The sequence below is a fragment of the Heteronotia binoei genome, chromosome 6 (genome assembly GCF_032191835.1).
Source record: "Heteronotia binoei isolate CCM8104 ecotype False Entrance Well chromosome 6, APGP_CSIRO_Hbin_v1, whole genome shotgun sequence".
Lineage (NCBI taxonomy): Eukaryota > Metazoa > Chordata > Lepidosauria > Squamata > Gekkonidae > Heteronotia > Heteronotia binoei.
The window spans coordinates 44,551,702-44,577,674 of record NC_083228.1 but is presented as its reverse complement, the minus strand read 5'-3'; the positions used below and the strand labels follow the sequence as shown (position 1 = coordinate 44,577,674).

The following is a 25,973-nucleotide window of genomic DNA, read 5'->3' as shown; positions in this document are numbered from 1 at the left end:
TGAGAAGGAGGATGACCCCTACCTATGGAGACAGGAAGTTTGAAATTAAGACCTGCCTCCTTTACAATTGGTGGGACTCACCAAAGCTGAGATGCCTTCCCTTCCTCAGAGCAGAAGGAATGTTCACAGGGTGAAGCCAAGGTTCCATTCCATTCCCTGTCAGCCGCTTCTGCCCTGGAGTATGTGTCTCCTGTGCTTCTGTCTCCTTTCCTCCCTTTTCTGTAAATAATGTCTGGATTCCCCTTGCAAATATGGGTCTGGAACCTTGCTGGGAGTTGGGTGCTTTCTGAGGGAATTTGGGTGGCAGGGGAAAGGTTGTACACCTCTCCCATCCACCTCTTCTCTTCTGAGGTTCCTTTGCAATGGAGAAGGAGCCACTGAGCTTGCAAGCAGCTGCAGTGTAAATTGCAGCTTTACCCTGATTCCCCACCCAACTACTTTAATTCTCGACTTGCATTTTTGCACATTAAGGCTGTGAGGTTAAGGGCACCTGAATATCTTGAGTTCATACCCGTGCAAGTCTTCTCCCATTGCCTCCCCCTTTTATGATACTTAAACATCCAGGATGATAACTAGGGAGGTTGTATTTATATTAGGCTTTGTATCATTTTTAACAGATTCAGCTGTGACCAGGGATTAAATTTGGGAACAACTACAAAATTAGATGATAAAGTTTGGTAATATCTGTGGCAGAAATAAAGGCAGTTGTCTAGATAACCATGGGTAAAAGCAAGGAGTAAACCACATGCAGCATATTAAACAGGATTTCTGCGTTATTTTTCTGTAGCTTTCATGAAGTAAAGTTGTACAATATAGAGCTGCTTCAAAAGAATCAATAAGCCCATGTATTAGTGGAATGCAGTGACTTACTATGCTTGGTTTCTTTGCTTATCATGTTTAAATGACACATAAATCCTTGGATGACTTGGGGGTCAGCCTTGCTCTATTTTCTTTTGTCTCATTTCCACTATTACAATACCATGTTCTTTTTATGGTAATATTCATAATTATGCTTAAGTAGCAAATACAAATAGATGTCTTGGTAACTGCCAATAAGCTGATAGAGAACTTGGTTATTTCTTGAAGGTTTGTTGTAGTCTGAAATTCTAATACTTATAAAAAATACTGTAGTCAGAACCCAAGAACTGCACAACTAGTTTTGTGTAATCAGTTTGGTGTAGTGGTTAAGTGCACGGACTCTTTATCTGGGAGAACCGGATTTGATTCCCCACTCCTCCACTTGCAGCTGTTGGAATGACCTTCGGTCAGCCATAGCTCTTGTAGGAGTTGTCCTTGAAAGGGCAGCTGATGTAAGAGCTCTCTCAACCCCACCTACCTCACAGGATGTCTGTTGTGAGGGAGGAAGGTAAAGGAGATTGTGACTGCTCTGAGATTCAGAGTATAGATCAGGATATAAATCCAAGGAGAAATCTGAACTTGTATTTCCTAAACAATTAGTCACCTCAGTATGCTACACAGTAAATTAAATCTTGAGACTGAACAGTGTTTCAGAAACAGTTTGTAAAGCAAGACAAAGCAGCCTGACAAATTTTCTTTGGACCTGGAGGCCAAAATTTAGTAACTAAACTTATTTTTCAGTTTTTACAATTTCATACCTTAGTGATTAGATTTTCTGATTATTGCCACCATGAAACTTCATTAACTTTTCTTCACAGTTTATTGTAATTTTATTAATGCCATGAGAGTTTGGTGTATAAACAAAGTAGGGGCAGCCCTGGTAATCATCATTACAACAAAAATTTAACCCTGTGGGGGGCTAACATATCTATATGCTCAAGGGGTATTAGGATGTCAATGAACCAATTCTCAAGATAGTTCTTTTTCCATGCTGTGAATATTCTTCCCACCCTAACAATCAGGATGCAGCAAACTTTTCTGAGGTTAGCTTAATCCCTTTCCATTAACCAATGGGCATTTGAGTGGAAGTGAATAAGATCACTTTCTCTCTTGGAAGCATGGCAGTCAAGGTTTTTGATCTCCCCCTATCCCCAGATGGAAACAGAGGAGGAACTCTGCTAGCCTCAGAAATCTCTATCCCATCTTTCATCATGTTAAGACTAGGCACAGAGCTTGTCAAAACTGATGGAGTCCATCTAGGGTTGCCAGGTCTATGTTGGAAAATACCTGGAGACTTTGGGGGTGGAACCAGGAGAGGGCAGGGTTTGGGGATGGGAAAGGTCCCAGCATGGTACAATGCCCTGGAGTCCACTCTTCAAAACAGCCATTTCCTCCAGGGGAATCTACAAGCAACCACTGGAAACAATCACACTATAGGTTTGTAAATGCGTTCTTATTTTGTTCAAGGTAAAATAAGACAGAGGAACACTCAATATTTGAAAAACCTCAGAAAGTCACTACATTAGTCTCACAAGGGCAATTGCCTTTTCAAAATGAACTGCTATGTAGGTATGGGTGGAGTCTTTTGGTGTTCCGCTCGTGGTTTAGATGTAGAGAATAAGGAATCGCTTATTAAAGGAATCCTCACAGTTTCGCTTATCAAGTACTTCAGCCTTTTCTCCTGACATTTCATGGAGCCACAGTTCTTTTTTCTATAACACAGATCAATGCATGCTCTCAACTTCTGCTATTGGCTCTGAAGTGTGATTGTTTCTGGTGGTTGCTTGTAGATTTTTCTATATACACCAGTACCAGTTTCCCTGATTATTATTTCCTTCAGGGGAGCAGATCTCTGCCATCTGGAGATCAGTTGTATAAGTGGGAGACCTCCAGGCCCCACCTGGAGGTTGGCAGCCCTGTCCATCTGATTATTGCTAAAGAAGGGTATTTGTTGAAAATAATAGACACCTGTACTTGTCAAGCAGTGGTGTAAGTAGAGGTAAAATATTCAGAAATTTTAAAGCCATGGGGAAAAAAACTGTGTGTTTTTATTGAAAATACATGTATGTTTTAGGAAAATTCAAATACAAGCAATGCTTTTCTACCAAACTTAAACTTACTTAATTGCTTTCACAAATAAAATATAATATTTGTAACTCAGTTGGCATATAAAATAGCAGCCCAAAAGTTGACTGGAATGTGTTTCAGTTACCCTGTGAGTCCAGTCTTTTCCCATGAATACTCGTTTACTTCCAAGCTTAATTCAAGGAGCTGGTATTGATCTTTAAAGCCCTATATGGTTTGGATCCAGCATGCCTTAAGAAAATATAAATGTACCTATATGAATGTACCTGTCCACTGCAGTCATCTTTAGAGGCCTTGATTTGGTTGCTCCTGCCATCTGATGCTAGATGTGTTAGAAAGAGCCTTATCAGTCATGGTTCCAAAACTTTGGAACTCCCTCGCCCAGATTTATTTGTTTTCCTATGTTGTCTTTCACTACCAAGTGAAGACATATTTATTTTTTGGCACACCCCTAATAAACTTTTATTGGCTCTCTTCTCTAGTGTTTTGTGTGTCTGTATGTTTTATTGTATTGTTAAATATTTATATATACTTTTAAAGCACTGTTTGATGTTAACTACCTTGAGGAGCATATTTGGGTGGAAAGGCGACATATAAATGTTTTAAATAAAGTTGATCACTCCCTGCAAAACTGTTTTTAGTGGAACTAATAATGCTCCTGGAAGATATTCAGTTGCACTTCCAAGTGATGTCTGCAACATGTTTAGATTGGAAATGCAAGAAAAAACATCTTCATATATATGGCTGTGATTAAATGGAATTATCTGGTATCTTTGGCCTAGAGAAAGGTTTCTGTAGGAATTTTTTTCCTGTCAGTTCTGCATTTCACAGCAGCACAGAAATTAACAGTGCAATCCTGTGCATATTTACTTTTGTAGTAAGTACCATTGTGTTCATTGGAGCTTACTCCTGGGAAAGTAGGCATACGATTACAGCCCAATAAATGTTTCTAAATGTTGGAGACTGAGTACTACAATTATTTTGGTATTTTAATATTGTATATTATTCAGCTACTGTCCTTTTGTTTTAAAAATAGCAGTAAGTGTTGAATATAAAGGCTGCAATGTTATGAATTAGCTTGAACATTAATGTGACATGGTTAAGTTACAATAAATTCTTAAATGTGCCGAGTTCACCTTATGCTTTTATATGCTAATACTGATTGTTTCTGTTTTATGTTTACAGCTGACATTATCTCAACAGTTGAATTTAATTACTCTGGAGATCTTCTTGCAACAGGAGACAAAGGTGGCAGAGTGGTTATATTTCAAAGGGAACCAGAGGTCAGTGCCATTCGAAACAATGAAAGTGGTTTATTAAAACAGCTTTGCTGAATGTTTGTTTAAAGAAAGTGACATTGCACTATCACATTGCCAAGTTTACTTAGATCCATGATGTTGTCCTTGCATAGCTTTTAGTCTACTTTGTTCTATTTAATTTGATCCATACCTGAAGCACGTGACAGGTCAGGGAATGATTTTTTTCCAAAAACTAGTCCATCACAATCACTTTTCAAGCTGCTACTCTAGGCCTTCGCCTTTTAAACTGATGGTATTTATGAAAGATGCTTGCTTCATTCATAAGCAAGCATAGAACATGTAGAGAAAAATCTTTCCATTGTGTTTTAACCTTTCTGATAGGTCATGTAACTAAGAGATGTTAAGGAATAACATTCTTAGAGAATCTTGAATATGACTCCTTGGTGTTGAATGGTGGGGCAAGGAGACTGCGTTACCCTTTTTTATGCAGGATACTGCATCAGCCATGGGTTTAGAAGTACAACTATAGTAGGCAATTAAACATGCTTTGAGAACAGATGTAGCATGCAACAGTGTATGTACTTTTTCCTGTTCATAAGTGGTTATTTGTTCAGGGAATATATCATCTGAAATATCCTTTATAAAGGCAGATAAATATGGACTTGTAGGAAGTAACAGATGAAATTTCTGTAGTAAAAACAGCCAGCCCATATGAATACAGTAGGATTCACCTTTGATTTATTCAAAAATGCCTAGAGAACATATCTTGAATACTGTATGGTTGAAAGGCGAGGTATAAACTTTTTAAATAATGTCATGTGCCCAGAATGTCTTGTGAGTTCTTTTGAGAGAATGTTGTCCTCCTCTATACTGTACTCATTTGTGTGCTAAAGTGGCTAAGAGAATTAGCTGTTATCTGAGAGGTCTCCAGTTCAAATATTACTTCTATGAATGCATGTTACTTTTGAAAATTGCATGATATTTTTGGTTGATAACTTCTTAACAAATCTTCTTGGTATGTGCACACTATGTTAGAACCACTTTCTACTGTTTTTGCTTTGCAGAATAAAAGCCGTCCTCATTCAAGGGGAGAGTATAATGTTTACAGTACCTTTCAAAGTCATGAACCTGAGTTTGACTACTTGAAAAGTCTAGAAATTGAGGAAAAGATTAATAAAATTAGGTGGTTACCACAACAGAATGCTGCTCACTTCTTATTATCTACAAATGGTAAGGAAATTTATAAAATACATTTTGCTGTAGGTGTTCTAGAAATGAAATTATTAGATATATCTAAGTTTCTTGATACTTTATAAATATTACATCATTTCCAATATAATCACACATGAAGCTGCTTTATACTGAATCAGACCCTCGGTCCATCAAGGTCAGTATTGTCTACTCAGACTGGCAGCAGCTGTCCAGGGTCTCAGGATGAGGTCGTTCACATCGCCTACTCCCTTTTAATTGGTGATGCCAGGGGCTGGACCTGGAACCTTCTGCAGGCCAAGCAAAAGCCCTTCTATGGAGCCATTGCATGTCTTGCATTTTTATTTTATTTTTTTTGTAGACACTGATGACTTGCAAAACAAATGCAAAAAGAAATGGCATCTTTTTAGTTTATTATCTTCTGCATTACATATTACAAAGTTAATGATTCTGCATTAATAAGGTTCTGATACTTTGCAAGGAGACCATTCTGTACTATGAGATTGGACAGTTACCTAGCAAAGAACAGAATCTTGTTTTCTATACTAGAAACAGCCTTGTAAATAAGTACGTCACTACAGCCTGTCTGTTTAGTTTTTTCAATTTATAGCCCACTCTCCCTGAAACTGATTTACATTGTCATAGGGTTCCAAAGTGGAACATTGGGAAGCTGCATGTCCACAAGCTGTTGTCCGTTGCACTGGGGTGAGGGAGGGGTGGTAAAAAGTGAAAAATAGCAATGCTGAAGCAAGGCTACTTAAATGGTGTTGAGACCTCCTATTTCTTCTGGGCCCAGCGCTCTGTTGGCAAAACTAGGCATCTGCTAAGACTCGCACACCAGCATGGACCTCCACCACTTATCCAGTGCAGTTTCACTGTAGTTATTTTCTGTTTGCATTTATTCAGAGATGCAGAACTGGGGCAACTTGTATGGCTGTCTTGTTTGTTTGCTGGCTTCTCTTATCCTTTTACATACAGGCAAATGGAGAGAACTCCTTCTGAAATACCCATCACTCTTGCTAGCTCTGTGTGGCCACACTATTGTGCAGTACTTCTCCTTCTACACCAGTTTGGTGTAATGGTTAAATGCACGGACTCTTGTCTGGGAGAACCGGGTTTGATCCCTCCTCCTCCACTTGCAGGTGCTGGAATGGCCTTGGGTCAGCCATAGCTCTCATAGGAATTGTCTTTGAAAGGGCAGCTGCTGTGAGAGCTCTCTCAGTCCCACCTACTCACAGGGTGCCTGTTGTGAGGGGGGGCGGGGCAGGAAGGTTAAAGGAGATTATGACTGCTCTAAGATTCAGAGTATAGGACGGGATATAAATCTAATATTATCATCTTCCTTGAAAGATCCCCAACCCCAAATACCCTCTTATCTTAATGAAGCAAAGCAGTCTGCTATTATCTCTGTTCTCCCATTCATGGAGATTCAACAGGTGGAAGAAATTCTGTATGTGAGAGTGATAGGGAAGTAAAGGAAATTTCTTGTTACCTTTCTTCAGTTTAATGTATGCCATGTTTACTTACATTAGAAGTGTTGTTGCTTGTTTGTTGGTTTTCAGCCATGTGTAGCTGCTGCTCTGACAACTCTTGTTTTAATCCTAAATATCTTAGTTTATCCTTGTTGCTTGTTCACTGCAGGTTTACTTTGCCTGCAATCCTTTTTTGCGAGGAAGCCCACTGTATAAAACTGGATTTATTTCTGAGTAGACTTACTTAGGATTATTCCTTGTGTTTTTCAGTTCCCCTCATTATTGTTAAAGGTTTCTAAGTAATCCGACTTTTTTCCTGATCTTGGTTAAGCTTATCTAACAGTAGAGGCAATGAGAATATTTGCCTAGGAGAATTAGTTTTCCTTCTGCTATTTTGTGTCTATTGGTTTATGCAAATTAATTTTAAAAAAACATTTACTAAAAGAACAAACATAGAAAGCTCTTTTTTATAATAAAACCACATTTTTAGTATAAGTGGCACATAATTTGGAGAACACATTTTTGTTCTTAATAGGGTAGAATAGCTAAAGAAATGTGATCAAAGTGTCATATATTCTTAAAGTTCAGAATAGAAAGAAAATGTCAAAATGTATATATTCCTAGCCCTTTATTTAGTGTGTTTTTCTGAATTCTTTATGTCAGCTTTAACTGTGTGAGTGTGGAGGAGTGGTTTGTTAAAGATCTTTTTCTATATAAAAAGAGTTTTATAGTTCATGTGAAAAAGTGCTCTTTAATCCCTTGCAAAAAGTGTATATTTTAGAATGGTGAAGCGCAAGCTTCTTATTGGTTCTCTTAGAGGCTTTTTCTTTATAGCCGCTAGTGAGTAAATGCATTTGTATATCCAGTTGCACAGAAACTTACATATTCTTCACAGAAGCTAAGGCATTGTAGAAAATAACAGAGTGGCTCTTTGAACTGTGTGTTTTATTTGCAAATCATTACCTAAAAAGGCAACCTATTTATTTATTACTTTTATGAATTGCCTAATCCCTGCTATTGTTGGTTTCTGAGCAATATGCAACATAGTAAAACATTAAAAACTATAAAGTAAATACATAATTGTATTAATGCCATAATTAAAAATCAAGTGGCATAAATTATTCCACCGATTTCCTTCCATTACCTAAATTTTCTTTCTTCAGAAATAACCTATACTTGGTGTTGCATGTGTGTGATAATTCTGCTTGAGAGCAGAATGTGTTATGGGGCTTTTATTTGAAAATAAAACCAAACCTTGCAATCCTTATAGTTGCAGTGTGTTCAAGTATAAAACAATTCCTATTGAAATCTCAGAAGTCAGCATGGTGACTGGTTTAGATCTCCAGTTGTTCTGAGCAGAGCTTCAGTGTATTAAATAGCTAGTTTCTTGCTATTAGTAACAAAACCAGAGTAACAATGCTCAGGGCTCCTCAATCCTTTGGCCAGCTCACCAGTAGTGTGAATACCTTGTCCCAAAACTGTCTATGAATTACACAGAATGCACAGAAGAAAAGCCATCTTTCTTGCATCTTCCTGGCTTCACAGAAGTCAGAAGCTGTGAGAGAGCTGCTGGAGATTAAACAAGACTTACCTCCTCAGACAGATACTAGAGAAGAGGCAGAGAGAGGGTTTTTCTCTCTTATTGAAGGAGGCACAGGAGGTGGGGAAGGGGGAAGCCTCTCTCTCTTTCTTCCCTCAAGTGCTCCCTGCACATTAAAAGACTGGGAGGGAGAGGCTGAATCTTGCTTCATTTTTTCATGGAGGCTTTTGCAGAAGATAAAGAAGTGTATATTCCTCACAACCCTTCCTATATCAAAATGCTCAGGCCAGATGAAACATGCACATTGATTCATTTGCAGATAATTATAACAGGTGTTTGTTATATTTTCAGTACTGTTTGACTTGAACAATTTTAATGTGTTTTTTTTCTTTTTAGATAAAACTATTAAATTATGGAAAATTAGTGAAAGGGATAAGAGAGCTGAAGGTTATAACTTGAAGGATGAAGATGGAAGACTTCGGGATCCATTTAGAATCACAGCGTTAAGGGTATCTTGCTATCCTAATTTAGAACCAATGAAATCTAAGTAACCTGATATTCTGCTGTTACAACACCTGGATGAGAAAATGCAATAAACATTTAAATATTAGAAATATTATATCTTCTAAAAACACCACTCATTTGGTACCACCAGTGTGGTGTATTGGTTAAGAGTGGTGGACTCTGATCTGGAGAATCTAGTTTGATTCCCCACTCTTCTACATAAAGCCAGCTAGGTGACCTTGGGACAGTCATAATTCTCTGAATTCTCTCATCCCCACCTTCCTCACAAGTTGAATTTTGTGGGGAGAGGAAGGGAAAGGCAATTGTAAACTGCTTGGAGACTCCTTAGAGTAGAGAAAAGCAGAGTATGAAACTCTTTTCTTCTTTAAAATAGTCACTCTAAAAACTTCAGAACATTATAGGTTTTGTCGTGTTTAGTATTTATTATATACGCTAGAGTACTTACATGTTGTTTGGAAGGGAAAGAATGAACAATTTCACTTGAAAACGTTGGATTTATAAGTTTTGGTTTATACAGTGTTTTTATGATGCATTAAATTTAGATATGTTTGAGACATGAGGAAATAGGATCTATACAAAAAAGCTTTTAGCCATGTTCAGACTTTGATGTTCAAAATGGTATTCCAAAAGAGAAGAGCAGATGTCAAAGGAAAGTGAAAAGCTTGATGCATATATGGTTTTCTGGGTGCATTTTTCCTAGATGTAGTGATACTGATGTTTTATGCTTTCATATTTTAAAATAGCTTGTGGTCTTTGAGGTAATACAAAAGGAAGTATCAGATGCTTTCAGTATTGGCTGGCAATGCTTTTGTATATTGAGTTGTGCTGTGATGACTGAGGTCCTGAAATAGCTAAAGTGGTAACTTTGGATACTAATTTAAATGGAAATTTTAACCATTTTAATTGAAATGCCACATTTGTAAATGATCACTCTGGGATTTCTCCATTAAAAACCAGCACACAGCATGGTAGCAGCATTTGAAAATTATTCAGCCCTGTCTCTTTGCTTAACATATGTTAAACATTTTATAAACCACTTTTTATTTTCTTTACTCAAGTAGAGAAAATGGGAGCATACATTATGGTTGAAATGCTGTTGAATTTAAAGCTCCAGTGGCAAGTTATTCTCATTGCATGCATGATGCCTGCAGGTGCTCACAGTGCAAATTAGTGCTATCATACAGAGAGGCTCTGTCCTCTTCCCACTGAATGTAATGCTAGAAATGCATTGTAGAACTGTGACACAATATGACCAGCACAAGGATGGCTTATAAGGGAGGCAGTTTTGAGCAGCATCTCTGTGACAGGTGAAATACATTCAGTCTTTTAGAACTTTAGAGTGAAAGTTTAGTTGACTTTTGATGAGAAAGATGTGGTAGAACTTGTAAATGACTGATGACATAAATGACAATGAAAAATCATGCTTTGGAGAGACTTGGCTTTCTTATGGTTAAAATTTTCTTAACCCACTGCTGAAGTCTTTGATACATATATATTTGGTTAACAAGGCTAAACTGAAAAATATAATTTTGCTATACACTGATGCATTAATAGTTTTGGAATCCTACAAACTTCGTATGCCTATCGTCCAATTTTACACTAAAATTATATTCAGGAGTAAGTACATTACCAGCAACTACTATAACCTTTCATTTGTATTATTATTTTATTAAGTAACAGCTGCAAATTTCTGAAACAAGTTATTTTTTTTTAATTTTTAGGTGCCAATCTTAAAACCCATGGACCTAATGGTAGAAGCAAGTCCCCGAAGGATATTTGCAAATGCACACACATATCACATAAACTCTATTTCAGTTAATAGTGATCATGAAACGTACCTTTCCGCAGATGACCTAAGAATCAACCTGTGGCATTTAGAAATCACAGATAGAAGTTTTAGTATCCTTTTTGTTATCCTTCTGTTACAATATAATTAAAACATCTTGATTAATAGAAAGGGTTTCTTGCTAATTGTTTCTATGATATATCATTGGTCTCTTCATCGTTTTGTAGATTGTAAAGTGCCTATAATACTCTACATGGGTTATCTGATATTTGTTAAACTTCTAGGCTGGGTACTGATTTTTAAAGATGCCAAACTTGCAATTTAAGCAAAGCAGGCGGTATTTCCTGAAACAAGGGAAAGCAGTTCACAACTGCATCTGTCGAAATAATGAATAGCAATGGAGTCTGCTGTTTTCCTTCTTTGTTCCTTAGGAAACTAATTTCATGTTTTTTGAAGTAAGTTGCTTTTTTCTAGTTTCAGGTTTTAATTTTTTTTTTTAAGTCCTGCCATATCCAATACTGTATTTGGGGACTCTTGGCTGGCAGTCTCCAGTGTATTACTGAGCATTTGGATGATCAGCTGCATATGTAAATGCATACCCGTACCTGCCTCCATGCTGAACAGCTTTGCACTGAATTTCTTGCCAGCTTCTTGCTGGTAGAGTTAGCTTTGTATCCACAGTCCTTAGAATTTAATTACTCATGGAGGTTGGGGACATCAACTAGGATATTATTTTAGGCAAAGGAATCCAAAGCATAAAGCTTTCCGTGAAAACCAGCCTCCGTACACCAAAGACACAACGGATAAACAATTCAAAAGCATATATTAATTCACAGTACATACAATAGGTCCTTATACAAATAAGGAATGTGTTCACCAGGAATCGATCTAATATTTGCAGCAATTCAATATTGAGTTCATCCATGAGAATCCAGGTGAAGTAATTGTGAAATTGATCAATGTCTCTTTATATATGCAGCCAGCAGTCCAGAAAAGAACGAGGTTGTACTGGAGCCCTTGTTTCGCACAAGCTAAGCTTCTTCGCGCAATATTTTACAAATCTCTTCACACTCAAGAACTAATTTTATCTCTCACACACCAACAATTAATGGTAGCTTGGTAGCTTGCGCGAAGAAGCTTGTGTGAAACAAGGGTTCCAGTATGATCTTGTTCTTATCTGGATTGCTGGCTGCATATATAAAGAGACATTGATCAATTTCACAATTACTTCACCTGGATTCTCATGGATGAACTCAATATTGAATTGCTGCAAATATTGGACTGATTCCCGGTGTATAGAGGACCTATTGTATGGTCTATTGTGAATTTATATATGTTTTTGTATTCATTGTTTATCCATTGTAGTAATTTTATTCCTGTTTCTTCACAGCCAGTTTCCTCTCCTCTGGGAGCCTTTTCTTTCATTCTGGAAAGTGAGAAAGCACTCTTATTACAGATACGCATGGGCAGGCTGAGGTCCCACACCTTTTTACAGATAGACAAAGGCAGGCTGAGGTTCAACAGCAGTAAGTTGAGACACAGTAGATACTCAGAAGAATCTGGTAATTTAAAAAATGATATAGCTGTATGTGTTTCATGGGGGTGGTGTACGGGTGTAGTAGTCATGTGACTCTTGGTTGATGGTAATTGCAAATTTGCTTTGCGAGGTGCAGAGTGAGTGCCACTGCTTTAAAAGGACTCTTATCCAGTAATGCCTTGATACACTTTCCCACAACATGACCTTTACAAGCAAATTTCAGACATTGTAGATATAAAGCCTGCTAACATGGAGGAACTGACAGAGGTGATAACTGCAGCAGAATTCCACCCCCATCATTGTAATGTGTTTGTCTACAGCAGTAGCAAAGGAACTATACGGCTCTGTGACATGCGTTCATCAGCCCTCTGTGATAGACATTCTAAATGTAAGTGGCTTCTGGGATTTATATACTGTTGTCAGAAATACATAGGTATGCTTTCTATATCGTATCACTTGATTAAGCATGTATTTGGGTCAGTAGCCATCATTTTAAGAGAGAAGTTCCATTTTATTACAGAAGAAGGAATGCTTTTAAAAAGAAATTGGATTGCAGAACTGAGAAGACAAGGAAAATAATCACTACCGCTGTTCCACAAATTCTTCGTTCAAGAATGCATGCTCTACTATAATAAATTCTGTAGCGATTCTTCTGTAAGATATTGCATGTGCTGTTGCTCCAAAGGAAATAAATATTTTGGGTTTTGTCTCATTTTGCTTGCACAACTAGGTTGAGCAAGGTATGTTGAGTTTGACATTGGGGTAGGACTTAAGAGAATTGGAGGGTTGCAACTGGGATTCTAATGGCATTTTGGATCTTGTGTATTACCATACTAGTTTTGTTAAGTTTTAATTATGTTTTATTGTGTTAAACTCTATGTTAATTGCCTTGTGCCCCAGATATTTGGGAGAAAGGTGAGCTTATAAATGGTTTAAACAGTAAAGAAATGGGCAATTGCTAGAATAGTAATCAAAATATCCTTCTTGGCCACTTTCAAGAAGAAGCGTAATACACACTTTTCTCATGTTCACAGTTATACCACAGTGTATTCTGGATTCAATTCAGTCAGTTCTCCATGGATGTGAGGTTTTCAAACTTTGTTCAATTAATTCAAAAGCATTAACACAACTTTAAAAATAAGGAAACAGTTACTGTAGCACTGTGGAGAATGCATTGGAAAACCAGGAATGGCACAGAGGGCAAGATCTGTGTTTTGTGTGCACTGTATGGTGCATTATAATGGGATTCTACTGTAAGCATACAATTTAGCTTTCCCAGTATTTCTTATGGGACAGTTACACTGCAACAAAGAGTTTTCTGGAATATGTCACTCTTCAGGAGCATGACAACTATTTTTTAGCAAAACTAGCTGTACTGGTTTCCAGTTCTGAAAGATAAATACGTTAGCCTGTTGTTCAGTTGCACAGTCGAGTCCACCTCTTTGTGATCCCATGGACCAAGTCACGCCAGGCCCTCCTGTCTTCCACCATCCACCGAAATCTGCTCAAATTTGTGTTAGTTACATCAGTAATGCTAGCCTACTGAACTGTAAAAAAGGCTGCTTATAAGTGAAGAGCTTCTTCTCATAGTGAAGGTTTTCGTCCTGTGCCAGTTGTCTTCTTCCCAGAATTAGAAACCTTTGTTTCTGTAATTCTGTTGGTTTGTCTTGATGTTCTGAGACTGAGCCAAGTTGTGTTGATTGCCTTAAATAAGGCAAATTATAGTGACTGTGTCCTTTTTTAGCTTGTTCATTCTGGTATTTGTGTGCTACTCTTTCACTTGAGTTGTGCTGTCCATGCTTCATGTTTATCCTCTCGTGCGCCATTGAACAAGTGGTTGGGTTGCGACTGCCAGTTTATTCCATTCTTTTCTTTTGTGTGCAAGCAGAATAGGCTTTGGAATCGAAATTTAACATTTCTAAGAACGTTATAGCTCACTAGAATAGAAAGCTGGAGACAGCTGCTTAAAGCAGTGGTGTCAAACATACAGTCCACAGGAAGGCTGGAACCAGCCTTGCAGGGCTCACATCTGGCCCGTGAGCAACTGGCTCTCTTCTGCTTCCATCCTTTGAGCTGCTGCTGCTCACCCTCACAGCTACCGTGTTTCCCCAAAAATAAGACACTGTCATATTTGTCTTTTCTCAAGAAAACACACTAGGGCTTATTTTCAGGGGATGTCTTATTTTTTATTAAGTATGATACAACAATCTACATTTATTCAAATACAGTTAAGTCATCTTCTGGAACATTGTCATAACTCCCCAGGTATTTCAGTCTTCCTTACCACTCCGCGCTGAAATGCATGGCGTGGCTATGCAGATATGCTGCATAGCCACGCCCATCACTAGGTCTTATTATCGGGATAGGGCTTATATTTAACAAATGCATAGAAATCCTGCTAGGGCTTATTTTTTGGGTAGGTCTTATTTTCAGGGAAACAGGGTAGCTTTCATCCGTCTTCCTCAGTTGCACCAAGAAACAAATTGAAGCCTCCCTCCGTGCTATTGGCTGAGTTCGCCTTCCCCCTCCTCTGAGGAGGAGGAGGGAAAAAGAGAGTGTGTCCTATGGCATCTTTTAAGACCAACAACATTTTATTCCAGGTATAAGCTTTTGTGTGCATGCACACTTCTTTAGAGGGAGGGAGATTCTTCTGACAAGACCTGATCTCACACATGCATGTTAAAAGAGGAAGGGGGCAGGAAAATGCATCTGGGATAAGGGGAATTAAAATGAAATTATTTGGGTTTATTCTGAAAAGTTATGGGATTTTTTTAAAATTAGATTTCTCTGTGCCTATCTGGGATTTTATTTTCTTTCACAAAGACCCTGATTAGGAATTTCAACAGTTAGATTGGATTCCATTGTTTAATGACTGAAATTAGATGGCTTAGTATTTAAAAATACACTTATGGTTCCATACATTCTAGTTCAGCATGTCTCCCTCTCTCTCCTTACACCTTTCTTCACATTAACCCCCCCCCCTTTTTGTTTTTTAAATTGTTTTATTATCAATATCACTGAGTGGATTTTGTCCAGTCTAAAATCAACACATTATTTCACTTGGAGAGATCCCTTTCCAGTTCTAAGGTGATGGAAGAGAAAGAAATGTAACAGCACATCCTGCAATCTTTATTAGTGGAAAGGAGCAATAGTCTAGTAGCACTTTGATGACTAAAAAAAATTGTAGCAGGACATGAGTTTTTATGAGCCACTGCTCACTTCTTCAGATACAGCTAGAATGTGACCGGAAGGCCACTGTGTGAGTTGCAACTGTTCCTGTAAGAACCCACTAATAGTTCATCTCAATAGCCAGACAGGACAATATGTCCTCCAGGCTTGAGCTTTATTTCAGTTGCAATTCAGCAGTCTCTCTTTCTAATTTCCCTTTGAAATTGTTTTGTGAGAGAACTGCTACTGTTAGGTCATCAGTTAGAATGTCTGGAAGGTTAAAATGTACCTCCACTGGTTTTTGAATGTTGTTTCTAATAGTAATATAAAACAGTCCAGTAGTATCTTAAAGACTGATAAAATTTGTGGTAGGGTATGAACTTCATGAGTCCCTGCACACTTCTTCAGACTTATCTCTGTTTATTCTTTGTCTCCTCCTGGGCCAAACTGAGACCTAGGTTTCCTATCTCATTACCAGTGCTGGTATCTTCAGACCTTCTATCCCTCTACACCTAATCCAATCAAGCCTACTATTGCAATTTGGCATCTGAAATCACCTTTATAACGTTTATATGTCTAGTACCTCATGCTGCATTTTGTGGCGCACATGGTCTGGCCTGACAAAGTGACACTTATGTCAAATCTAGCCCTCATAACAAATGAGTTCAACACCTCTGGCTTAAAGCATACGTGTGTATTTGGCACAGTAAGGCTTAATTGCTGGTATGCCATAAAAACTGTATTCCACTTCCCTACCTTGAGATGTGAGATAATATCCTAAAGCATATTAAGCTACTAATTAGATAATTCTTTTTATAAGTGTCTGTAGAAGCTGCATTCATAATTAAAATGCAAATAAAAACATACAGTTTTAATCATGCTCTCTGCAGGTGGAATAGTATAGATTGCCATAAATAAAATATTACTCTGTGGTGTCTTCCAGTATTGAGAATTCTTAATAGAACCTTAGTGTATTTTTAATGGAGGCATATCTAGCAGATGCACATTAAAAAATCCTTAATTTGGTTTGTGATAAACATTCAGAATAAATGTAAGGCCAGAGAGAAACATGGTGCTTAAGTGTGTGTAATATTCTGATTATATTGGTTCCATTTTATTTGTTATACTCAGATGAAGATTACTTTGCCAACAAGCAACATATAGTGGTGGTTCCTGTGTGAATTAGGTCATTTATAAAAGATGGGGATTTGGTGTATTCCTTTAATCAGATTATATAGTCAAGCAGTTGTGTAGCTGCTGTTTATACGGTTGGTTGGGAGGTTCTTGTAGTGAGATTTTGTTTTGAATCTTTCAGTGGTCACCACATATGTGTGGAGTAGCCTGGTGAAACTCAGATTCCATGTGGGTGAGCTTCTCTAGGTAGAGCTCCTTCCTAGATGAAGGATAGGATCCAGAAGGCCAAATATAAAACATGCTGCACCTTGTTGGGGAGGGGGACTCTTTTGCATTCTAGCCCCTCCTTTCAAATACCAGTGAATGAAAGCTGGAAAGTCTCCAGAGTATTAATGTGGCACAAGGATATACAACTGAGTTAACCCCCACCCCCACTCACACACAAACACATGCTCTCTGTTTATACACAGTAGGTTTTCTGGATTCCAGCACATAATTAGGTATGTACCTCATTCTGTATTCAAAGAGAGAATGTGTTGGTGGGTATCCTGTTGGCTACAGCAGTTGATTGAGTCTGTGTTGCCTTCTGCCATTTCTGTCTGCTCCCCTTTACCAAGTCGCTCGAGATACTACCTGTCCACTGGGTGATGATGATACTTCAGAGGCAATTTCAACACATCTAAGCTGGGTTACTGAATTTGTGCCTTATTCCTTCCCTCAGAGTGATGTCACTGCCAATGTATTTGCATTGAGAGTATGTAGTTTGATGTATGGGGTGTTGGCCATTACAAGGGCAGTTGAATGCATCCAGGACAGTGCTTTCAATTTTTCAAGAGTCCAGATTCACCTTAGAGACCAACAAGTGATTTGGAGCTTTGGTTCTTGAAAGCTTATACCCCAAAACTCTTGTTGGTCTTTAAGGGGGTACTAGACGCTTCTACTGCAGACCAACAAGGACTTCCTGCTGAAATAAAAACACAATGATTTTCTGAAAATGTTGGAAGGTTCTTCTTTGCTTCCAACCATTTTTCCTTTTCTGTCTTTAACATTTTCAGTCTTTGAGGAGCCAGAAGACCCCAGCAGCAGATCATTCTTTTCAGAAATAATTTCCTCAATATCGGATGTAAAATTCAGTCACAGTGGTCGATACATGATGACCAGGGACTACCTTTCAGTTAAAGTATGGGATCTCAACATGGAAAATAGGCCTGTAGAGACATATCAGGTATAATATTTGTGCTTCATCCTAAAGCAAGGTTTTTTTTAAAGTGGTGAATGTTCTCATGTTGTTCAACATTTGTGTTTTAAAGGTTCATGAGTATCTCCGAAGCAAACTTTGTTCACTGTATGAGAATGACTGCATCTTTGACAAGTTTGAATGCTGCTGGAACGGTTCTGATAGGTAAGACTGATTTGTGTACTGGAGTTCACATTAAAGACTTGCCTGAATTCTAGAAATGCTAATGTTCTTGAATTGAGGAAAATGGATAAGTTCATTCTATGAGCCAACATTTGCAGTCCACTTCAGGCATAATATATGGAGGTATCAACAAATGGCTGCAGATAATTAATAAAAACACAATACAGTTCACTTTAATATACTTAAGACAACTGTAAGTCAGATTATTCAGCATCTGCTATCTCTGTCACAAAAAAGGCATTTTAATTCTGGTTGGTTGGTTTTTTAAGTTAGCTGCAAGTATTGGCATATACTGCTGCAGAGTCATAGCTGAAAGATAGAACCCATGTTTTGCACATAAAAATTGTAAAGCCTAGTCCTGATATTTCTGGTTTAAAAGGGGGAGGAGGGAGGCTGAGCCACTGACTGAAGGGAATTTTGTACATGACTGAAAGTGCAGAAAATCTTGCTGTAGTTTCCTACTGATGAAAAGCATCTCAGCTAGGGAAACCCTCTCATTTGATATCTTAAAAAGCTGTTGCCAGTCATAACTGTGCAGTGCAATCTAGGTGATCAGTTGATGCATTTTTTAGCAAGCTGGGAGAAGCAAGCCAGACACTGAGGAACTGATTTATCCCAGATACCTACTACTTAGTATTCTAAAACACCATGTTCCTTGTAATTTATTTTGTAAACATTAAAATATACTGGTGCTCTTGCTTCAATTTTGAGTTTTAAACTTCCACTTCCAAAACTACTTTCCAAAGTGAGTATAGTATTCCAAAGTGAGTATAGTATTCTGTGAACAGCTAAGTCTTCTATGAGACTAAAATGCTGTTGGAATATTATGTTATGGTGTTTCCTGGATAAACCATTTTCTGCTTTCATCATCCCCTAATGCTGTTGCATTTACTTTTCTGGGGAAAGGAAGGGATGAGAGCAAAAAGTAGCACCAATAGAAAAATCAGACTGCAAATTTCTTGGCACTGTTAGTAGTAAGAACTTCTCCAGTGAGAACCAAATTCAGCTAGAGTTGGAAGCTGACTAGTAAATGACACAAGAAAAGAGAGCCTGGGTAAGTGAGACCTGCTTAGGCTGGCTAGAGATCCAGCCAGGCCTCACTTGCCTGAGGCTCTCCTTGGCCACCCCCCCCCTCCACAGTCAAAAGGCCAGCAAGCCACCTGCCACCCAAAATCTCATAAGAAGTGGAGAAAAGGTGGTGAGGGCTTCTCCAGGGGTTAATGAGGGTTGCTGGGGGTGTGGCAAAGCTCCTGGTGGCTGGCTGCCTGCCTGCTCTCCTAATCCAGGGATTGTTATGCAGCTGCACCTACTATTCAACGGACAAGGTAGGTGGGGAGGAGGAGGGGGGCCATCAGAAAGGTTCAGGAGCTGAGCTCCTGAATTCAAGACCTGTTTGTATGACTGCTAGCTTTAAGGAAAGAGAAAAGATAGTCTGTGATAAGGGGAGGGACGATGGCTCAGTGGTAGAGCATCTGCTTGGGAAACAGAAGGTCCCAGGTTCAATCCCTGGCATCTCCAAAAAAGGGTCCAGGCAAATAGGTGTGAAAATCCTCAGCTTGAGCCACTGCCAGTCTGAGAAGACAATACTGACTTTGATGGACCAAGGGTCTGATTCAGTATAAGGCAGCTTCATATGTTCATGTTATATGGCGTATTACACAAAATGTTACAGGCGTCAAATCATAATACAGGATTCCCCAGGACTTCCCTTTTTAGTACTTTGCTTGGCACCAATAACTTTTTTCAGAAAGTGTGTGGGGCCATTTAAGGCAGGGCTTATTATTAGCTGACCTAATTCAAACGCTGTTTTTCCACTTGAAAATCAAGAGGATTAGTAGGCATATGGGCTTTCCTTAGTCAGTGTGTGGTTTCATTCCCCCTCCAGACTTCCCTTCTTCCCAGGATGTGAGGAGAGTTGCATCCCTTTGGCTGTGCCTCCTGCATCTGCCATTTTGTGTTTTGCCCCAGGAGGTGGGGGCAAAAACCATTAGTGCTCATCACTCCATCTTATAATTATAAGGTTGCCTGATAACATTCATTTTTGTCTATCAGGTAATTGTAACATTTTCTCTCGTTTGTTTTATGCAGTGCTATTATGACTGGCTCCTACAACAATTTCTTTAGGATGTTCGATCGAAACACACGGCGAGACATTACACTGGAGGCATCAAGAGAGAGTAGCAAACCTCGTGCCATCTTAAAGCCTCGGAAGGTGTGTACAGGTGGCAAGAGAAAGAAAGATGAAATAAGTGTTGACAGTCTGGACTTCAACAAGAAGATCCTTCATACAGCATGGCATCCTGCAGAAAACATTATTGCTGTAGCTGCCACCAATAACTTGTATATATTCCAGGACAAAATTAATTAAAGACGGCTTATTCGAGGACAAAGTTGTCGTCTTGCATAGTTAAGCTCAGTTGTTTATCTGTCAGAGAGATGGCCTTGTTGTCCTCCCAGTAAAGAACATTGATGCACTTATTTCCCTTTATAGGTAAAGGAGAGAAGCTGGCCTGGATTTGAGTTCATGGTGTATTTCTGCCTTCAGTGAGGGAGAACGTGGAATTTAATTTTTGTAAACAAAATAAGCTCACTAGAAGCAGAACTGATGGACAATACTCAATAAAGGCCAATATTCAAAACAAATGTATTTATTTAAGTCTGAGCCTTCCTTTCCAGTTGATAGACCAAAAAAATCTAACACCCAAGAAACAAATTGTCATAAAATGTAATTTCTATCTCACGTGCTCTTTATCTGCTGTAATATTTGGGCCTTTCAAAACATATATTTGTGCTTTATGCCTGTAAACATTCTTTCTCTGGCCTTCATCTAAGCTTTAGGTGTTTCTACCTTTGAGCAATATAGGTAAGTCTAGAGTTGGGTGCATAGACAGGTTTTTCATGTATATTACTCACCAACTGTATCTATAACCACACCTTCTGGTGTAAACCACTTAATAAAAATAACAAACTATAAAAAGTGTTTTTAAATCTGAAAGTATGTATTCAGTCTTTTTTATTGCATGTATTGAGATTGTGCAAAATATCTCTAATGGAAAGATTTGAAAATAGTTTGTCCCGAAATTTTGATTTTGACAGTATAAAGCAGTTTCTTGTGATATCTGCTTCTTCAAACTCTAAGCTTAATTTTTCCTCATTACCTTAACTTGTATTGGTTTTCTGTACTGTGTGCACGAAAGAAGAAACAGAAAAGACTGGTTTAAAGTTCATATACAGCCTTAAAGGAGCAAGATTGTCTCGTACATCAAAACCTTCAATGGAATCACTGCTCTGGTTAACAGTAAACATGCCTCACATGAGAGACACATACCTTAACGTGCATTACTTTTTTTACCTTTTGAGTTCTTTATTTCAAAGCGTATACTTTTTATTTCAACTGGGCATAAGCATATAAAGTTTCCCAATGCAGTTTAAAGCTTGTATGTTTTTAAACTTGATTATGCCAAACAGGAGCACAACTTAAAACGTATTTTAGCTCTGAAGATGGGTCTGACACAAGGTCAGAAAGGCTGAATGCTGATGTGAAAATACATTTGTCAGATTCTGGGTTTCAACTGGCAATAGGGGACTAAGGAAAAGTTTATGAATTTAGGGATTTCTCTCTCCTAAAGGGCATAAGATCAGCTCCCAGTGTTTCATTGTAAACATCTCTGGGTATAAACTTATACACACAAAGGCTTGTGGGCACCACTTTAATAGCAGTAAGTATCTAGGTACTACTGTTTTGTCTGTACTTGCTATTAAGTGTGCCTATAAACTCCCCCTTGAAATTCAGGCCCTTTGAGCTTCCTGGATAAAGTACAGGTGTATGGTTCACACTCCATTTTTAATGAAATGAAGGTTTAATATGATTGCTAAAAGTCGGCTGTGAATATGCAAGAGCAATGCCTCTGTTCTTATCCTGTCAATTAACGTCCATAGAGTGCCACTCTTGTTCGCGATAAGCTAATAAATACTAATTTGGGGGTTCTAAAGATAAAGTTTAAATAAAAATCGTATACTGTATATCAGTTGTGACACTATTTGCAAATCTTGAAATGTGGAACGGATAGGTCATTTAACCATTAGATTGACTTTGTTCCTAAAAAATACATGAAAACAAATACAATGGGATTGTACATAATTGTTCAATTATTTTGACCAAAAAGTTTAATAAATTTTAAATGTTTACCTGAATTTGCTCTGTGTACTTTGACAACTTCTTCAGTACATTTTCCCCTAAAATTTAATCTTAAGTTGTCTAAAGCACTCACTTCCTGTTTGCTTATGCTATTCATTTTGCAGTGCCAGTTTATCAACAGTAGCAACAGGTCACACTTGCTATGATCTTGTATTCCTTTATGATTTCTACCTTGACAGCTTCTGTCTCTGGAATTGTATGGCCCATTGGCCTCCATTTAAAAAACCAAAAACCATTGTACATGGTGTACATACTAAGTTAACAGTCTCTAATATCTGACAAAGTAGGTTCCAGCTTTTGATCCCTCTACTGCAGCATTTATTAGTCTTTAAGGGATCCTAAATTAATTTTAATGCTAGGCTGCCAACACAATGAATGGAACCAGTGTGTAATGCTGTGTTTACTTTCCAGAGTAAATCTTACCCACAGTGCATTTGGAGCCATTAGTGTCATGTGGCTTTGGTGGGTGGCATTGAATTATCTTGAGTTGATGTAAGACTTTAGGGGGGAAGTAAAATTACCAGACACACTGTGTCTCATTCAAAACAACCATACAGGGAAGGATAAACCATGTGCTGTGCCTAGTCTAGATTGAATACCTGCCAAGAAAGGAATGTTTCATCACCTCTGAAAGGATGGTGCCATCCTCAGCATCAGTAAAGGAAATTACATAGTAGTGACCAGAAGGCCACTGTGTGAGTTGCAACTGTTCCGGTAAGAGCCCGCTAATAGTTCATCTCAATACCCAGACAGACCAATATGTCCTCCAGGCACTTGGGGACTTAAGCTGTTCTGGGTTTTAAAAGGAAATACCAGGACTGTGAATTGGTCCCTCAGCAAATTAAGAGCTCAGTGTGTGCAGAGGTCATGAAGGTTCTGATTGTTCCTTCTACTGATGTAATAGGGGCTACAGAGTTGTCACTTTTCTGTAATCTGAGTTTTTTGTATGTAATATGGCTAAATTGTAGAGTCTGGCTATGGTAGTTTGTGGTTCAAAACAATGTTTTCAGAATTTCAGTTTGCAGCATATAAAGAAAGTTCAGGAAAAATAGATGCGATTGTATGCAGCACAATGTTGCCACTGTCTGTATTAATATTGTGATTCTTGAAAACTATCTTGGTCTTTGAATTGCTAAACCTGGTGTATCCCAGCCAATGTTTCTTTCCTTCAGTGATGTTTGTGATTATGTAGTCTGGATGAAGAGTGCCCAAAATAGCTTAGTTTGGAATTCTGCAGGAGAGTTGATTTAGGTAGAAGGTGATCTACATTGTTTAGAATTGGTTTATATGCTGTGTGAATAGCTGTGACCATGATCATCTTTGTGGTCTCTGTGCTTCACACTCATGGGATAGAGCACCTGCGCCGATCCTCAAATCGGTACCTAAAAAGCCTGGGATTTTTTCGCGCTCAGCACCAATGGCATGAGTAGGCGTCCCAGTGCGCATGCTCGCCGGGGCCAGCGTGAGGCTCCCGCCAGTTCCTTTCTGACCGCTGCGCTGAGAGGATCTCCTTTCGTGTCCCCGGTCGGTAAAGTAATCTTAGGATTGCCTTTCTTGTTGTATATAGCCTGTTTGTTATTTTCTTAGTTTAGTTAGTTGTTGGATAGTTAGTGTTTAAAAAAATAATTTTCTTGGACTTGCCCTTCAGGGCCCATTTTCCCCATTTCTCCCCTCAGAGACTTTCCTGGGTGGGTTTTTTCCTTGGCGTCTATGGAAAGACATTAGGGGTTTTTTAAGAGGTGCCGCTCCTGTGGAAAAAAGATTGTCCCCCCGCCAATGGCCATTCCCTCTGTCTCCTCTGTTTGGGCGAGGGACATTGCGTTGATTCTTGCTCGCACTGCCTGAGTTTTTCCAAACAAACTCGCAAGAATCAAGCGGCGAGGCTTTCGGCCGCTTTGGTTGAGTCGGCACTTCATCCTCAAAAGATGGCATCGGGCCCATCGGTACCGATGGGAGAGACCGCAGCCCCGATGGTCACATAGGCCGATACATCGCCAATCAGGACCGAGATGCCGTTCGAGCGTGGGCATTCCACAAAGCGACCTTCTGAAGGGTCAGTGGACAACCCAGCTAAGAAGCGTCGGGATGACTCGGGGACCCGATCATCCGCATCGAAGGTGAAATCCAAAGAGAAGCGGAAGAAGAGATCGTCCCGCACTCCTTCCCCTTCTCATGACGCTTCGACATCGATGTCGACCACTCCACCGAGGAAGATCTTGGCATCCCCACATCGTAAACCTTCAGTGTCGAGAGGCAGTGCTTCGTAGCAGTTGCGTCTATCGGCATCGGAGCAAGAGATCAACCTTACTCAGCGCTCCCATTCTTCAGGGTCGAGGCATTGCAGTGAGAGTGACTCCGTCTCGGAAGTGAAGGTGTCGGCACCGATGGAGCCGTTGGCACCGCTGGATCAGGCGAGGGGTCAGAGAGAGCTGGAACCAACTACCATAGCTCATCGCTTCCCATCGCTTCCCACCGCTTCCACCATGGGAGCAGCGCCAGTGGCCTCCCTACACCTATCCATACCCGCCGTACCAATGGTACCCCCCTGTGACTTTGCAGATTGGGACCAGCAATCCGAGGCATCCCATATGACGAGGCTTTCTCAGCATTCTAGGCGGCATCCCTCGGCATCGATGTCCGTTCCACCCAAAAGACACGGCGTGGTGGTGGAGGAAGTCCAACTTAGGTCATCGGTGTCGATCCAGTCACCCGTCAGAGAGTCAACGACGGTGCTCTCAGAACATTCCTTGAGGAGAGAGTCTTTATCGTCGGACTCCGAGGTTGGTACCAACGATTTGGACAGGGCTTGTAACCCTCGCCAGTGTCTCATACCGCTGAGGATCTTCCCATTTCACCGTCGTATGGGGACCTGGTGAAGAGGATGGCACTCTCCCTCTCTCTCCTGGTGACACAACCGCAACCCGTTGTAGATGACACTGTATTCGACATCATGCAGCGGGATACGTCTACAGCGGTTGCCCTGCCTGTTACGAAGGTCATCTTACAGGTGGTGAAGGAGCCCTGGGCGAAGCCTGCTTCTACACCTGTGTCATCAAGAAGGTTGGACCGCATGTACCGCGTCCAAGAGGCCGGTGCTGAATTTCTTTTCACACACCCGAAGCCCAATTTGGTGGTCATATCCTCCTCATCAAAGGCCCACAAGACACACTCCTCTCCACCAGACAATGGGGGAAAGAAGCTGGACAACATTGGGAAGTTTTATTCTGCTGGAACGCTGGGAGTAAAGGTATCTAACTATGCTGCGTGCATGGCTAAATACCAATACTCAGTGTGGGAACAACTCACCCCCCTCCTGTCTTCCCTGAGTGAGGAGAAGAGGTCTGCTGCAAAGTTGCAGGAGGAAGGCTTTGCTGTAGCCAAGCAACAACTAGCTGCAGCAAAGCATATGGTGGACGTCTCAGCGAAAACCATCACGTCTGCTGTCTGCCTCCGCCGCCACTCCTGGCTCAGGTCAACAGCCCTCCAGCAAGACACCAGGGCCTTCGTTGAAGATCTGCCCTTCGAGGGCGAAGGCCTCTTCAGCTCGACCACCAACAATGGTCTCCAGGAAATGGATAAAAGCATAAAAACTTCCAGGAACCTGGGTGTCCCGGCGTCTTCCAGAGCTGCAAAACCAAAACAGTGGCACAAACCTTGGTCCATGAAACTATACCAAAAGTTCTCCCCGGAACAGCAGTGGAGACCTCACTCTGCCCAACCTGAGAGTAGGTCCCCATACAGGGGGAACAACAGAAACCGCTACGCTTCAGCACAGACCACCG

The 25,973-nt window shown here is 39.7% G+C and overlaps 1 protein-coding gene across 2 annotated transcripts in view; it reads left to right on the top strand.

Moving 5' to 3' along the window:
• Positions 1–22,187, top strand: part of PPP2R2D (protein phosphatase 2 regulatory subunit Bdelta) — a 38,865-nt gene extending 16,678 nt beyond the window's left edge. For both annotated transcript variants that reach the window (XM_060241403.1, XM_060241402.1), the window contains exons 3-10: positions 4,129–4,226; positions 5,267–5,432; positions 8,820–8,932; positions 10,670–10,847; positions 12,495–12,659; positions 17,629–17,798; positions 17,884–17,975; positions 20,082–22,187. In XM_060241403.1, the coding sequence (XP_060097386.1) occupies positions 4,129–4,226; positions 5,267–5,432; positions 8,820–8,932; positions 10,670–10,847; positions 12,495–12,659; positions 17,629–17,798; positions 17,884–17,975; positions 20,082–20,361 (1,262 nt within the window). In that variant the 3' untranslated portion in view covers positions 20,362–22,187. The remainder of the gene's footprint in view (positions 1–4,128; positions 4,227–5,266; positions 5,433–8,819; positions 8,933–10,669; positions 10,848–12,494; positions 12,660–17,628; positions 17,799–17,883; positions 17,976–20,081) is intronic.
• The last annotated feature ends 3,786 nt before the right edge of the window (positions 22,188–25,973 follow it).